A 15,607-nucleotide genomic window follows, 5' to 3' on the forward strand; every position below is an offset into this window, starting at 1 on the left:
GATAAGACAAAAATTAAAAGGAATTCATGTAACGATAATATAACTAACTAATACTAGGGTAATTAATCTTAAAAATAACTATTTTAAGAATGAACCATGAGTTCTCAAATCTTCAATATCATTGCATTCTCGTATCGAATATTGCCTCGAAAACGTGAACTCGTTACTCCTTACCAAACGAATTTCCAAAAAAAAAATTTTTCTAACGAAACGTTTTAAAAACATAAAGGAGACATATATCCATATAAATGGATTGAAAATGGTTGAAATAAATAATTCAGAGAAAATGAGTGAATAAATATTTAAATACGCCAGTAAATAAGATAAAAATAAGAAAATTTTTCGGCTCCTCACAGTTACTATGGTAATGGCCAAGAAACCAAACTTCTCTGCTAATTGACATTAATTGTGTCTTAACATCTATATATCAAAAGTTTGCAAATAACTGATGAGAAAGGCTTTAGAAAATTAAGAGACTTGAATGTTAACACAATTAAATGAATAGAAGGGCTTTTATGTAATTCCACTAAAATACAAACTGAATTCAATTGTACCCAATGTTCAATTGCATATCAAACATTGTCACATGTCTAACTTACCCTTAGCTTTAAATGTTTGAAAGGACATCTAAATAATTACAACAAAACCAAATTACCTATCATGACTTGTATTCAATACTCCAATTGCACTTCAAATACTCTTACATTTCCAAAATAGCCCCACCCTTGTGGTTGAAATCTAAAAACCATCTTTACCCTAAACTCATTCTTATATAGTATAAAAACATTCATTTAGTTGATATTTTAAGGTTTTATTTAACTCATTAGCTTTTCTTAATTTCTCATATAAACTTCTAACAATTTTTTCAATCATTAAATCATCCATATTCTCTTCATCATTAAAATTTGAAGTTGAACATTCTTCCTCTTCTTCACTAAAATTAAGATTTTTATTCTCATAGGTTTCTTCTAATTTTCTCCAAATCTCTTGAGCATTTTTACGATCCTTTACTCTTTTTAATTCATTTTTATCCAAAACTCTACAAAAAATTTTCATAACTTGTATATTTTGAACTAACATTCTTTTATCATTTTCATTTAACTCTTTCTTAGTCTTTTCTCTAGTTTTTCCATTCTTTGCGATTAAAATTTTATAAAAACCATCCACAACAATATACCATAAATCAAAATCAATGGATTTAACAAAGGTTTTTGTCATATTCTTCCACACATCATAATTTTTACCATAAAAAATTGGTGGCTTATTTGTGGATCTTCTTAACAGAAAATCGGTTGATAATAATCTTTTCTCCTAAACCGGTTGAGTTTAATCTCTAGGAGATCAAATTTTGATACCAATTATAAAGCTCAAATACAACCTAAGAGGGGCACGTGAATTAGGTTGATCACATAAATCAAGCAAATAAAAGTAAGTTTTCACCTAATAAAAGCACTGTAACTAATTGCACAAATTCACAATTATAAAACAAATGTAGAGTAATAAAGATTGCACAATTAAGTGACAAAAATAGAAAAAAAAGAAGATAGAAACCCAAATCAAAACTTGAAATCAACTCCAATCTAATAGCCTCTTTAATTGATGGTATTGTAAACCACCTTGTATATAAGAACAATCACTCTTGCTCACCCCAAATACTCTTTAGTTGAGTTAAAGGGTTTTACAACTCTCCTAATTAACTCTCACTATACTACAATTGATTGCAAACTAACTAACCAACCAAGAGTTATTATACAAGTGAAACTCACATTCATAAGATTTTAGTTCTCCTCTTGAGAAACCTCACAAACCCAACTTTTTCTACATCTATACAACAATTAAAGTATTTTTCTGTCCAAATGTCATTCTTGAAAGCTTGTATTTTGTGTAGGCAAAAGTTTCTATTTTTCTCATACTTGGGGGTATTTATAGATAGTGAAACTTTACCTCAAAAGTTTCTCCAACAGAACAAAAATTAGCTATTAGAAAACTAGCCGTTAGTAAAAATTAGCTATTATAGATAGTGAAACTTTGCCCCAAAAGTTTCTCCAACAGTAAAAAAATTAGCCATTAGAAAACTAGCAGTTATGGGTATTTATAGATAGTGAAACGTTGGCCCAAAATTTTCTCCAATGGTCAAAAAATTAGCAATTAGAAAACTAGTCGTTAGGAGTACCGGATGTCCGATCCTCTTCTCTGCATTCGATACGTGCGTCTGATAGTATGTTCTAACTCTTATCAGAAGGCTGATGGAGTTTGTGTGTCCAACAAGTCTTGCATTCAATAGAGGTCAAAATATTGAGGTGTTTTTCACAAATTTATCGCATAGCCGATCCAAGGGATTTGTGTCTGATATGATTGTTCGATGAATTCTCCTGACTATCGACATCCTACATCCTTGTGAAGTGTTTGACAGTTTCTGTTTGAAATGTTCGCATCGGTTATCCGACGTCCAATACTTCGAAGAGCATTCGATAGCCTCAACAATTTTTGCTCCATTTGATTCAAATCTTTTTTTCATTCTTTTGGACTTAACACTTGTTCTAGACAATTTCTTATATGAAACTATTAGTCTAAATCATTAATTTGTTTCGTTATCAATAAAATCAAGAATTAATTAACAGAAGTTTTCAAAATTATATATAAAAATTTATTTTAGTGTTGAGGAACGGGACAGAGCAAGAGGCGAGGTATCCCCCCGTCCCCCATCCCATTTAAATGAGAGAAAAATTCCCCTATTCTCACCCCACCCTTGCTGCATCACTTTCTTACACGGACTTGCTCCCGTTGTCATCCATAATTGTCATCCTAACCATCACAGCAAATGAAATCCATGGTTGCATTTTGAGACAATCCTTTAAATGTAAGGGCGTCAAGTCCAATTTACCCTTGTTCTGTTTATTTGTACTTTGTGGGTCTCTGATTGAAGTTGAAAATGACCTGTCCACACAAAGTCATAACATGCAATCCTTTTCCCTATAAATACTTGTTATCAGGTAACCAAAACAAAGCAGTCCGACACTGAAAAGTTCCCTAGTGTCAAAGACTCCACGCTCCAAAGTCCTAGCTAAGCAAGAAAGATCAAGAAAGTTGTCAATGGCCATCCCAGTTCCTAGCCGACTTCTGTTCATCGATGGTCAATGGAGAGAGCCCGTGAAGAAGAATCGCATCCCGATAATCAACCCCTCTACTGAAGCAATCATTGGTGAGCAACCCTTTTGACCACTGCCCCTTCTCTCTCTCTCTCTCTCTCTCTCTCTCTGAATCTGTGTTAGTTAGTTAATCATGAAAATTTTGTTGCAGGGGATATTCCGGCAGCTACGGCGGAAGATATAGACATTGCGGTGGAAGCTGCGAGGAGGGCGCTTATTAGGAATGGGGGAAAAGACTGGGCCGCTGCATCTGGAGCACATCGCGCAAAATTTCTGCGTGCTATTGCGGCAAAGGTGAAGAACTTGATAGTTGTTAGTTCGTTTTGTTTGGATTGGAATGATGTGAAAGATTAATAAGTTCATCTGATCAGGCTTGGATCTTTCTTGCCCCAAATGAAATTGATTTTTGCTGCCATGTGCAGATAGATCTGTTGTTCTGTATCTGTTTGAGTGAGTAAAAGAGGAATTGTGATTGCCCTGAAGTTTGATGTTCTTCATATTTCAGATTAGTTAGAGCTTCTATAAAAATGGAAGTGCTGGAAGTTGCATGCTTAATAAATTTGCTTATATTTTTGGTAATCAGATAACGGAACGGAAGTCTGAACTAGCAAAGCTTGAAGCACTTGATTGTGGGAAGCCCCTGGAAGAAGCAGCCTGGGATATAGTAAGTTATGAATACCCAGAGAAACCTCTTTGCTGTTGGTTTTTTTTTTTTTTTATGAGTTGCTTATATGGTTATCCATGTCGTTTAGGATGATGTTGCCGGGTGCTTTGAGTACCATGCGGACCTTGCTGAAGCTTTAGATTCAAGGCAAAAGGCTCCTATTTCTCTTCCTGTGGAAACATTTAAGGGTTATCTGCTAATGGATCCCATTGGGGTAGTTGGGCTGATTACTCCATGGTATTGGCTACTTTTTTTTGTCTGTCTATCTCTCTGTCTGCCTCTCTCTCGTGTGGTTTTGCTAGCCTTTGGATATGATATTCTTCAAACGGGACTAATCTGAAAGAACTGCTTGTTAAGATGAAGTATTGTCAACAGATTTTTAAACTACTAGGATGGAATATATTATTTGGTAAACAGATGGCCTAGATAAAATTGGATTTGAGTGTGCATATCATTCATTGATGTCAAAGATTGTGTTCGGCAAGGTAAAACCTAGGCACTGTGTACTGTGTAAAAACCAAAAGGGTTAAGAATACTTGTGCTTGCGTCTTCAATATTGAAAGCGATGAAAAGACCGAGTGGAAATGCCCACGCAAGTAGAGACATGTCTTACTCAATTTGAAACTCAAAGATAACTTGGATTTCAACCATAATCAATCCATCTTTTGTTTACTTAGTGGTATTTTTAAAATTTTCTGGGATGTGATAAAAAGATGTTGCTACTGATTATGTCTTTGGAATTCGCTTTTTTATCCTGGTCTAAACTTTGATTACGTCCACCCTGGCATTAGCTTCCAGAGGATTTATTTGTTCCAAAGAGCTCGGAACTCTGTAGAATTTGATTCTATCTTTGGTTCATGAAGGGGCAGTCGAGGAGTTCTGGGAAAGGGCAGAACTTGCCTTTGTTTCCTCTAGTCTGTGATGCTGAGAATCTTTGAAAAGGCTAAAGCTAAGAATTTGCTGCAGAAAGGAAATGCATCTTAGTTCAAGCTCATTTTGGAGTTGGAATATCATGTGCTAGACTCTTGTAGATTTGGACCAATGAATTCAATCTAAAAGTATTGAAATGGAATTATGAGCCTAGTTTGCTTGTGAGTTTGTTGAAAGCAAATCTTGAATGGTTTTTATTGGACTTTCTCATCGATTTTTGCCCTTTACCACCAGATTAGCTGTCTTTTTGGGCTTGTTGCAAGACAATTTAACCTCTAGTACAAAGCAATATGCAATAATTGATGGGCTGGGAATGAGTTTTTCTGGGCCATTATTGACTTAGTTGCAAATGTCGATTATGTTGATGATTTTGAGTTTGAAACTGATGGTCTCCCTGGACTACATTATCCTGTCTGCTGAAGGAATTACCCCTTACTGATGGCTACATGGAAAGTTGCTCCTGCTCTGGCTGCTGGTTGTGCTGCAATTCTTAAGCCATCTGAATTAGCTTCTGTGTGAGTAACTCTCAATCTTCATTTCCTTTTGATTAGGAGAGTTGACGTTCTATGCATTACTTGACTATCCTGATATTACATCTTAGATCCTGCTTGGAGTTAGCTGATATCTGTATTGAGGTTGGTCTTCCACCTGGCATACTTAACATTGTCACTGGACTAGGGCCAGAAGCTGGTGCTCCTTTGGCATCTCATCCCCATGTTGACAAGGTTTAATCACTTGTCTTCTCATTATGGTTTGTATGGAGACTGGTGCCTTTTATGACCTAGGGCTATTGAAATGATTGACCATTAGATAGCATTCACTGGAAGTAGTGCTACGGGGAGTAAAATAATGTCAGCTGCTGCTCAACTCGTTAAGGTTTGTTATTGCTGCAAGACATCAAAAGTCATTTGTAAAATAATGTCATTTGTGGTCAAATTGAAAGTTTTTGATATTAGTAGTAATTTTGTGTTTTCTTGGCAGCCTGTTTCACTTGAACTAGGTGGAAAAAGTCCAATAGTTGTGTTTGAGGATGTTGACCTGGACAAAGGTGTGTGTATTCTGATTACTGCATGGCGTTAATTTCTGTGTTTCTCCATTCTAAAGCTATAGACTATATTTCTTCAGCATGAATGATACATTCAAGGAAGTAAGAAGAAAATGAATTTTTATCTCGAGAAATCCGGTGTATAAAATGTTGGAAATTTTAAAGCTGCCATTTTATAACAATATAATTCTTGAATATGAATATTCAAATATGCTTCTTATCTACTTCATTTAAACAGCTGCTGAGTGGACATTGTTTGGTTGCTTTTGGACAAATGGCCAGATCTGTAGCGCAACATCTCGCCTTATAATCCATGTGAGTAGGAAAGCTGAATGCAAATTATGTTTGATATAGCTTTTCAATTTCATCGATATGCCTATATTAATTTGATGGCAATCACGATTCTGTCTCGCATGGTATATTGCTTTTAGGCAATGCATGTACATCAAATTTATAAGCTCTTTCAGTAAAGTTAAAAATGATTTAAACAGTAGCTCTTTTCTTGTCCTTTTTCCTCATTGTTTTCCTTCTGTTTCTACTTACACTGAATAGCTGTGTAAGTTTCATTGCCCTAGTGAACTTAATATGTTATAGGGTAAAAAAAAAAAAAAAAAAATCCCTGTGGTAAACCTAATACATAGAAAAGCCCCTCGTGATTTCAAAACGTACAACATGACACCTCATCCTTTGAACCAAATTGTAAAGGTGACGGAATCCGTTAAACTTAATAGAAATGACTTATTGGAACCTAAAAAAAAATTTTTATACCTAATTTTGAACAAATATACCTATTCTACCCCTTAACCCTTAATTCTCTCTACTCTAGAGAATAAAACAAATGATTTTTTTGAGCTGTCTTTTGCTTAATTATATCAGGGCATTTTGGTCATTTTGTCCATTTCCGTTAAGTTTAATGGATTCCGTCACCTTTACAATTTAGTTCAATGCATGAGGTGTCATGTTGTACGTTTTGAAACCACGGGGGGCTTTTTTGTTTTTTACCCTGTGTTATATGCAAGTGTAATGTCTAAGCAAGTCTGAGATGCCAGGTGTTCAGGGAATCTCAAGTAAATGAAAATTTCCAGTTTGAGCTTCAGTTTGTAAACAAAGTGAAGAGCTTTCTTGGTTGAGATTTATCGCTAAATCACTTAGTTGGATCCCTAGTTATTCTGGTAAATGGGATGGGGACAATCTGTTCTGGCGCATGTAGTGCTAATCTCTAGCCATAATCTCTAAGCATGTAATGCAAGTCCAAAAGAGAAACTACTATTTTCACCTGAATGACATTCTTTGTATCTATGATTCCATTAACTGGAGTATGTCTAAGACTACAATGTGCTATGGTGTCTCAAACCTGTCTGACCTTCCTCATCTTTTGCTTCCATCCCAAAATTCACAAGAATTCTGCTGATTTGCCGCCATGTTGAGCACCCATAATGTGTTGGAGTAGTCATTGTTATCGAGGAAGTAGTAACTGGGACGGTAATTTTCCAGCCTAGCAGCTCTGATCACGGGATGAACTGAAGGTTCTTACTTTCACTAGCGTTAAGAGCATGTCTTTGAGAATTTCTGTGTAGTGTGAAGTGGTGAAAGAAATGGTAGTATGTCTTCATGTGTATGGCTTCAGCATCTGTTTCTGCACTTTTCTCGTATACTTTTATTTGCTGCATCTCCTGAAGGTGTAGTGACCTGTAAATAATGATTATCTGCAAAATATCAAGCTAAGAATTTATAATTTATTTGCCAAGCGATTATCTTAATTTTTTGCTCACTTGGCCAAGGTTTTATGGTGTCATTTTTTTGCATCTTCAAATGATGTTGTCATCTTCCTTGAGGACACACACTGTTCTCATAGCAAAAACCATTACTGCCTAGTGTTTGTAGCTCAGCGACAACTTTATTTGAGGACTGCTACCCTGATACTGCATAATTCCTATGCATATTGAGAGAATTTTATATAGGATCTCCTATTATTTCACTTTGGCATGATTGTTAAACAAGATGTGAGAATGTAGTAGTTTGAGCAAAATCATATACGGCCCGTAGAAGTTAAAGGTGCAAAGCTACCTAGACTGCAAGAGGCCTGTCAGAAGCCAAAGTGCAAACCGAAAGGCATGCTTTTTTAAAGCTGAGGGCACGTTTTATGAATAATGATGGCCTAGAGTGATGTAAGAATGACACAATCAATCACCCAATTAACAAAATGAAAGTATATTAAATAAGATTCAAGCAAAAAACGTTGGAATTAGTGTGTTAAGGTTCAAACTAAAATTATGATGCCCTAATAGATAGGTATGCCCAGTGAAACAGAAATAATAACTAGTATAGCCAGCAAAAATAAAGTTTCATTCAAGTCTTAAAGATTCATACACTATTGATCTTCTAATCATCTCATCAACTAAGTCTACCACAACCAAATTTGTTTCTCATCTGCTAGTACAAATGCAGTAGATCAAATTGCAATTTTCATTTCCTTTGTTCCAAGTTGCTACTGCCCTTGCATTTGGATGGGACTGGGATTGGGATTGGTGTAGAAAATTAACAGGAAACTTAGCTAGCAGCACAAAGTACTAGGATTATGAAGAGTATAAAAATACAAAAATTTTAAGGAAATTAGCTTCTAGGCTGTATGAGAGCCCAAGTTAGCTAATACTACAACTTTAAGTAATTAACTGGTATGAAAAAGTTCTGGCTGCAGTTCCTTATTTGGTAGTTATAGGGCTCCAAATGCACTGTTGCCTAAAGTGTCAAAGGACCAAAATGCTCTTAGTGAGGCGCATGCCTAGTACATCTGTGCCAGCTACTAAAAAAAAAAAAATCTAAAACTACTACACATGTTGAGAGAGCATAACTAATACATACTAAACAACAAAAATCTGAAATCTATGCTTTTGCATTAGAAATCTTAATGATAGCTAATTTCTTTGACTCCACTAGCTTTAGCATAATCATCCCATGTTGAGTCATTATCCTCAATTTGCCAAGAAGGGGGAAAATTGAGGGAAAAATAATTTGAACATGGGGCTAGTAAGGTAGAGTGAGGATGCTCACCTCGGCCATCCTTCATGCCCGAGGTGAACTCACCTCGTCCTTCATCAGAGCTCATCCGCGTCTCGGGCATATCCCCTAAGCTCGGCTAAATCCCTAGTCTACCGGGTAGGTGACCTCGGCACCTTCACCTCAGCTGCACGCTAATGATGTCAGGACACCTGACATCACCCGGGACCAGTGTGCTTTATCTGAAAAGCACTGTTGCACTTAATGGCTACTGCAAAGGACTCCCCGTCACCCTATCCAGGCAGCTACAGTGTCAGAGTCAGGCCATCTGACAGGGAGCAGAGCCGTAATGGCAGGACATGGGTCCCACCGGCATAAGACCTCCGTCCTGCCCTCCACTCTCACTCTATAAATACCCCACACACTCCCAACAAGTAAGACACACTGTTCATTCTCATATACTATTATCTTTCTCGTTCTCATACTAACTTAATCGTCGGAGTGATACCAGGGGAGAAGCCCCGCCATCCACTTCGGACACGAGGATACCCCTCACTTCATCTCAGAGAGGTCTGATTTAGGTCGGTCCATCTATCCACCAAACATCACCTCTTCAATTCGCCATCCACTTCGGACACGAGGATACCCCTCACTTCATCTCAGAGAGGTCTGATTTAGGTCGGTCCATCTATCCACCAAAAATCACCTCTTCATAGAGCAACATGAGAATGACTGCCATAGTTTAGGTAAAAGAGTGAGGATCATTAACCAAAAGAATGAAGAAGACAGGAGAAGAAGGCCAAAATCCAGGTGGAGAGAGACCGAGAGAATTAGATAGTGTGTGTATGTGAGAGAGAGAGAGAGAGAGGTGTCAGAATGGTTGTGTTTCCAGGTTCAGGAGAAGAAGGCCAAAATCCAGGTGGAGAGAGACCGAGAGAATTAGATAGTGTGTGTGTATGTGAGAGAGAGCGAGAGGTGTCAGAATGGTTGTGTTTCCAGGTTTAGCGTTCCTTTTGTAACATTTTCCACATCTTCTAGTATTACAATGTGTCAAAATTGTTGTGTTTCATTAGGTGCTAGCAATGTGTTTGTGTACTGCCGTTTGTTTTCGTGATAATTGGTACAATAAGTTTGACTGGCTTTGTACTTTTAGTTTCTGAATCAACTATCTTTTATTGAGTTCTGAATGTAACCTTGAATGTTTCAGGAAAACATTGCAAGAGAATTTTTGGACAAGCTTGTGGCATGGTGCCGAAACATCAAAATCTCAGACCCCTTAGAGGATGGTTGTAGGCTTGGCCCTGTTGTAAGCAGTGGACAGGTAAGCAAGCTGGTTGTTTAACTGATGTAGCTGTTGCAATTGAAAAAGACACTTTATTTCTTGTTTTCTATAAACATACAAGGGCTTCTGAATGGATCCAAGTGAGGCCGTTTGGGGTTGGGGTTGCTTTCACTTAAGAAAGGCTTCCAGACAAATTGTATTAATGTAGAGCTTTTGCTAACAGGAACTTCTATCACAAGCTCAATTGGTGCTTTTGAGATGGGTTTCCATCTCAAAGATCAAAAATGATGCTGGACTTTTTAAATCATAAATGTAGAACTGAATAAGGATAGAAGTACATTTGAAAAATTCAAACCATGTACTGTAAAACAGAGAAAGTACTTGTGCAAGTTGCTTCCAAACAACAAATTTAAGTACTTCCTTTGAAACATGAAGAGAGGTGCTTTGTGATAAGGCATCACTAATCCCAAATGAGGCCTGAGAGTTATATGCTTCTACTATGAAAACACAGCAGAAGTTTTAACTTCAGTGCTTTTGGATTGACTGGGTCAAAACTGAAAGTAACAGAGATTCTTACACAAGTGTCATAATGGCTTGTGTTTCTTCTTCTTCTTCTTCTTCTAAATATTTATGAGTAAAATGATGAATGTTAGATAGATTGTTGTCTGAGATATTTCAATTGAAATTAGTTCAAAGTGGACTATTAATTTTCTAAGTGCTAATGCACTTATTTTAGTATATCATCTCTTTCCACTACCTTTTAAAAAATCTATGACCTCTTTTTTGTTTAGTGAAAAAGATCTATGAACTCCCACTCAATTATCGAAACCATATGTACAGACCCTAAAATAGAATCCTGATATGATTATATTCCTCATTCTTGCTTCATCTCTAACCTGCTTACTTGTATATACACTCTTTGATCTAATCTGTTAGTGTATCTAAACATAATATCCTTCCACTTAAATGATGGGCTTGCTTTACTCTGAGTAATTCTTATGCATCATATCATACGTTAAATGGATCTGAATATATTTACATGCATATCTTTCCAATATTTAAAACCTATTAGGAATGGACCTTGACGAACTCTCTGTTTGAATTATTGTAAGGCTAGGACTGCTGTAAGCGAAACTAATTAGGGAAAGTTTTGTATTGTAGAGCTATCATGAGTTCTATTGAATCCCTCACTGTTTAGCATTTGTGCCATGTGAATTAATGGCTTTAAATTACACTTGCTAGAAGCCATTTTTACATTTGCAATTGGGTTTTCCATATTGACATTCACGTCTGAAACTGAGGAATTCTTGAGATTTCTAGTCAAAATATTTATAGGACATATTTTATTAAGAAAGTTGTGTAGAATAGAGCATGCAAAATGAGGGTATCAGTTATGAGTAGCTTCCAAACACAACTGGATATCTTCTGGGTTGTAAACTTGAAAACAGGCCAGTTTTCTTCTAACCACTGATCTTCAGTGTTGAAGTCAAACAAATGGAGGAGCAAAACTAATATTATCATCACCCTAGAAAAGTTTCTTAAACATTATAGTGAGCTTTCTGTTATTGTTTAGGAAATTTTGAGAAATTAAATTCGCGAACTAGATGACCATGGTTTTGCTTACTATTCTTTTGTACTCATCTGTCATTTTAAATGGATGTTATCATTATAAGCTTTTCTGAATATTGTTTCCGTACAATGTCGTGGACATGGATATTGAGAGTTGATTTTATACTTTCATCTGGTTGACATTTCAGTATGAGAAAGTAATGAGTTTCATATCAACTGCTAAGAGTGAAGGAGCAACAATTTTATGTGGCGGGAAACGTCCAGAGGTAATCTACCTACTTGTATGCAACTGGTCTATTAACACTTGCTCAAGAAGACTAATTTGTTTTGCAGAATTTAGAAAAAGGTTTCTTTGTCAAACCAACCATCATCACGGATGTAAAAACATCTATGCAAATCTGGAGAGAAGAAGTATTTGGACCTGTTTTGTGTGTCAAGACATTTGCAACAGAAGAGGAAGCCATTGAATTAGCAAATGACACCCAGTGAGTTACTTCTTCATTTCTCTTAATTATTGTGCATCATGAGACCTGTGTGCATAATAGGGATTAATGTGGTTCGTTTTCTTTAAAAACTTTTCACAGTTATGGTTTGGCTGCGGCTGTGCTATCCGAGGATTTGGAAAGATGTGAGCGCTTGACAAAGGTGAGAAACTCAACTCTAATGGGATTACTATTTAGCAGGAGAGTGGTTTACCAAAATTGGAGAAGACTTATGGTTTAATTGTGTTGGCTTCTTGGATTTGGCAGGCTTTTCAGTGTGGGATTGTTTGGGTAAACTGTTCTCAGCCATGCTTCTGTCAAGCTCCTTGGGGTGGTAAAAAACGTAGTGGTTTTGGTCGTGAATTAGGGGAAAGGTAACCTTCTTGATTCTGTAGGAGCTTTGGAAACATGTTAGCTATTTGTTTCATTTTCTATATTGTGGAACAAGACAAATTCATTTTAAATCAATTGTTCAATGATATCTGGCTTGTTAGGGGACAAAAGATACTGAGGTATTACCCTACTCGAGTGTTGTGACCCTCGTATTCAGCTCGTTTGGAGAGTAAACAGCAAGCTGATATGGATATGACATGATACTACGATGAAAAATTTAAATTTTTGGCACCTTGCATCTGAATCTTTTTACTATGATATTATTTGTCTTGCTTGTCTTTTTCTTTGTAAGAAATTTTGTGGCACTCTGGTGGTTGTTAGTTCCATTTTACTTTTAACAGCAAGAAAGAATGAAACTTTTTACAGAATTTGACATGATATCTGGCTTGTAAATTTCTTCTTGGGAATCATCCCATGATCAAAAAGGTTAAAGGTTCTTAGTTAATGACTTTCACATCTTAGAGCATTTATGGGTTTGCTTGGATCAAATCTTAAAATCTATCATTCCTTTCAGGGGACTCGACAACTACTTGAATGTGAAGCAGGTGACACAGTATGTTTCCAGTGATCCATGGGGTTGGTACAAGTCTCCTTCCAAGCTATAAAGTTTTTTTGTGATTGTACTACTTCAAGGAGCAAGGGAAAAATGCCATTTGGAATATCTGGAGCAAGGGAAACAAGGCATTAGAATGCCTGGTACCGTATAAATCATGATTACCTCACTGGACTCTTACTTGTTTGTATTGTGGTTAAAACATTCTCTAAAATGTTAGATTGGCAACAAGTCGAAGCAGGACAGTGACAAAATATTTATCGGAATAAAATTTGCTGGTTGGAAGTAGCGCCTGTTTGGTAGCAAATCTTTCAATCCCATTTAGGCAAACTGTTGCTTATTGACATATATCTCTTTATTTATCTGCTTCCATATCGCTCTTTACACCCAGATGCATTGCAGTACCCTGTGCATGAGACTAGGGACAATCGAGGAGAAGGGGAGGATCTTAAGTTTCATGTGCTTTCGTTGAAGTTTACTGTCCATTCAGTGTTAGATTCTGTTATAGTTATAAAATTTAGGATTAACATTTTATGCACTAATAGTTCTAACTTTTTTGGTACATTGTCAGTGTATAATTTTTTTTACACTAGAAGGTTTAGATCATGTTATAACATAAATCCAAGTTTGAACTTCAAATCATGCATATGTGACATATATCCAAGACTATTAGTTTAAAAAAAAATCACTACACTGATGCATAAAAAGTTATCCTAAAATTTATGAGTGCATTTTTTAAGATTGATTTTAGCAACTGAAAAGAAAATGTAAATATTGTAGATAGATCAGAAGCATGGACTGTCTGATACGGTTGCCACTTACAAACGGTCAGGCTCTTTTTTATTGTTAATTTTTATTTTTTTTTCACTTGCACCATACATGGGATTGATTTTGCACTGTTCTTATTGCAATTTGTTTTTTCTTCGGGGAAGAGTTTCTTTTCTATAATTGGTCTTTCAGACAAAAAAATTTTTCGCTTTGTAGTACTGTGGGACTTCAATTTAAGAAGTGGGGATTTTGTTGGTCTTTAACACGTATTTATTACTTTGTAAAAATACTTTCAACGTAAAATTATCAAATTTCAAGAAGCATTGGTGTGTAGAATTTGAAGTTTGAACCAAGAGGATTTAATAAACTGATAAGATAAGCCAGCCATCTTTGGTATATATTATATCAAGGATCATGAATTTATACAAGAGTTTTATCTACAAAAAGCGATTGAAAATCATGATTAGGGTAAACGATAGAAACATACATGGAGTTTCTAAAATTTAGGAGGTATGCATGATTTAGTTTGTATCAGTCGTCATATAGGTATGTTGTTTAGAGTAGGATTTTTCTTAAATTGCTTGTTCTCTTCCATTTATTATATACTAGTGTGAATACCCGTACTATGTACGGTATTAAAAGAAATTAAAAAAAGGGATGAATAAAAAAATTAAAAAAATCGTACCAACATAATTAAAATATAAGATTTGTCTCATAATAGTTCGAAGTATGATAAAATGAGTACATCATTCGAGAATTGCCTTTTTTTGGAAGATGGATCTGGAAAGAATAATAGAAATTTATATTAGAAAATGAATGATATATGAATAGAAATGAATGTAATCGCATGGTTTATTTGATTTCAAAATGAAATAAGTAAACATTATGCATTTGATTTGATAATCTTGTATGAAGGTGTAAATATTCTTCATACCAATCAACATTTTAGTACAAAAATCAATATTGGTGGTTTAACTAACTCTGTTGAATTTTGTGGAGTTCGTACTATAGATGAGAAGACATGATTTTTTGCATGAATTGATCTGTTGATTGAATAGCCTTCCTCCATTTTTCTTAGAATTAAGACCGTACTGAATTCGAAATTAGTGTATTTTTATATAGTTTATAAATAGTATTATAAAAAAAAATATGTATCAAGAAATTCTACCTTTTTTTTGCAATTTTTTAAGATAAGAAGCATCACAGCGAAATACAAATCTTGCATGTCTGTCTTGTAGATTAAAATGCAGGCAGGTTATTACTGGCATCTCTGATTTATATATTAACATTGTACATGGTTGAGAAGAAATATTATATACAGTACAGAAAAATATGTTGAAATTAAAGGTACATGAAATTAATTACTTGACAATAGTGTCGACCATATCATTACAATGCATACACACTGTTCTTGCAAAATGACCTTCACATGGGTGTCCACAATTTTTGCATAATTCATAGAACATATATAAGGGATAATTTCAGAAACCTCCCTTGAGGTTTCTAACAATCTCACTAGCCTCCCTGAAGTTCGTAAAATTACACAAACCTCCCTTGAAGTTAAGGTTTTGATAACAAATTAGTCCAATTAAAAAAAAGTAACATTAAAAAAAAATACTTTAAAGAGAGAGAGAGATGAAACTTTTATTTCATAAATACCCCTTATGCATGTATATAAGTTGTATTACTAAAAGAATGAAGATAATTAAAAGTTAAAAATAATTAATACACACATTTCACCACTCACGAAGTTCACATTTGATTAATTGGACAAA

At 35.4% G+C, this 15,607-nt stretch overlaps 1 protein-coding gene across 1 annotated transcript; it reads left to right on the forward strand.

Annotated features, from left to right (window-relative positions):
- Positions 1–2,993: 2,993 nt before the first annotated feature.
- Positions 2,994–13,394, forward strand: LOC113741514 (aminoaldehyde dehydrogenase 2, peroxisomal). Its single transcript, XM_027269044.2, has 15 exons — positions 2,994–3,202; positions 3,301–3,443; positions 3,733–3,813; positions 3,902–4,050; positions 5,166–5,258; positions 5,345–5,468; positions 5,554–5,619; positions 5,725–5,791; positions 6,027–6,103; positions 9,993–10,106; positions 11,825–11,902; positions 11,970–12,121; positions 12,221–12,281; positions 12,386–12,492; positions 13,026–13,394. Exons 1-15 carry the CDS (start codon positions 3,094–3,096, stop codon positions 13,114–13,116), a joined length of 1,512 nt encoding a protein of 503 aa, XP_027124845.1. The 5' UTR covers positions 2,994–3,093; the 3' UTR covers positions 13,117–13,394.
- Positions 13,395–15,607: the final 2,213 nt, after the last annotated feature.

Source organism: Coffea arabica, chromosome 4e (genome assembly GCF_036785885.1).
Source record: "Coffea arabica cultivar ET-39 chromosome 4e, Coffea Arabica ET-39 HiFi, whole genome shotgun sequence".
In the NCBI taxonomy this organism is placed as follows: domain Eukaryota; kingdom Viridiplantae; phylum Streptophyta; class Magnoliopsida; order Gentianales; family Rubiaceae; genus Coffea; species Coffea arabica.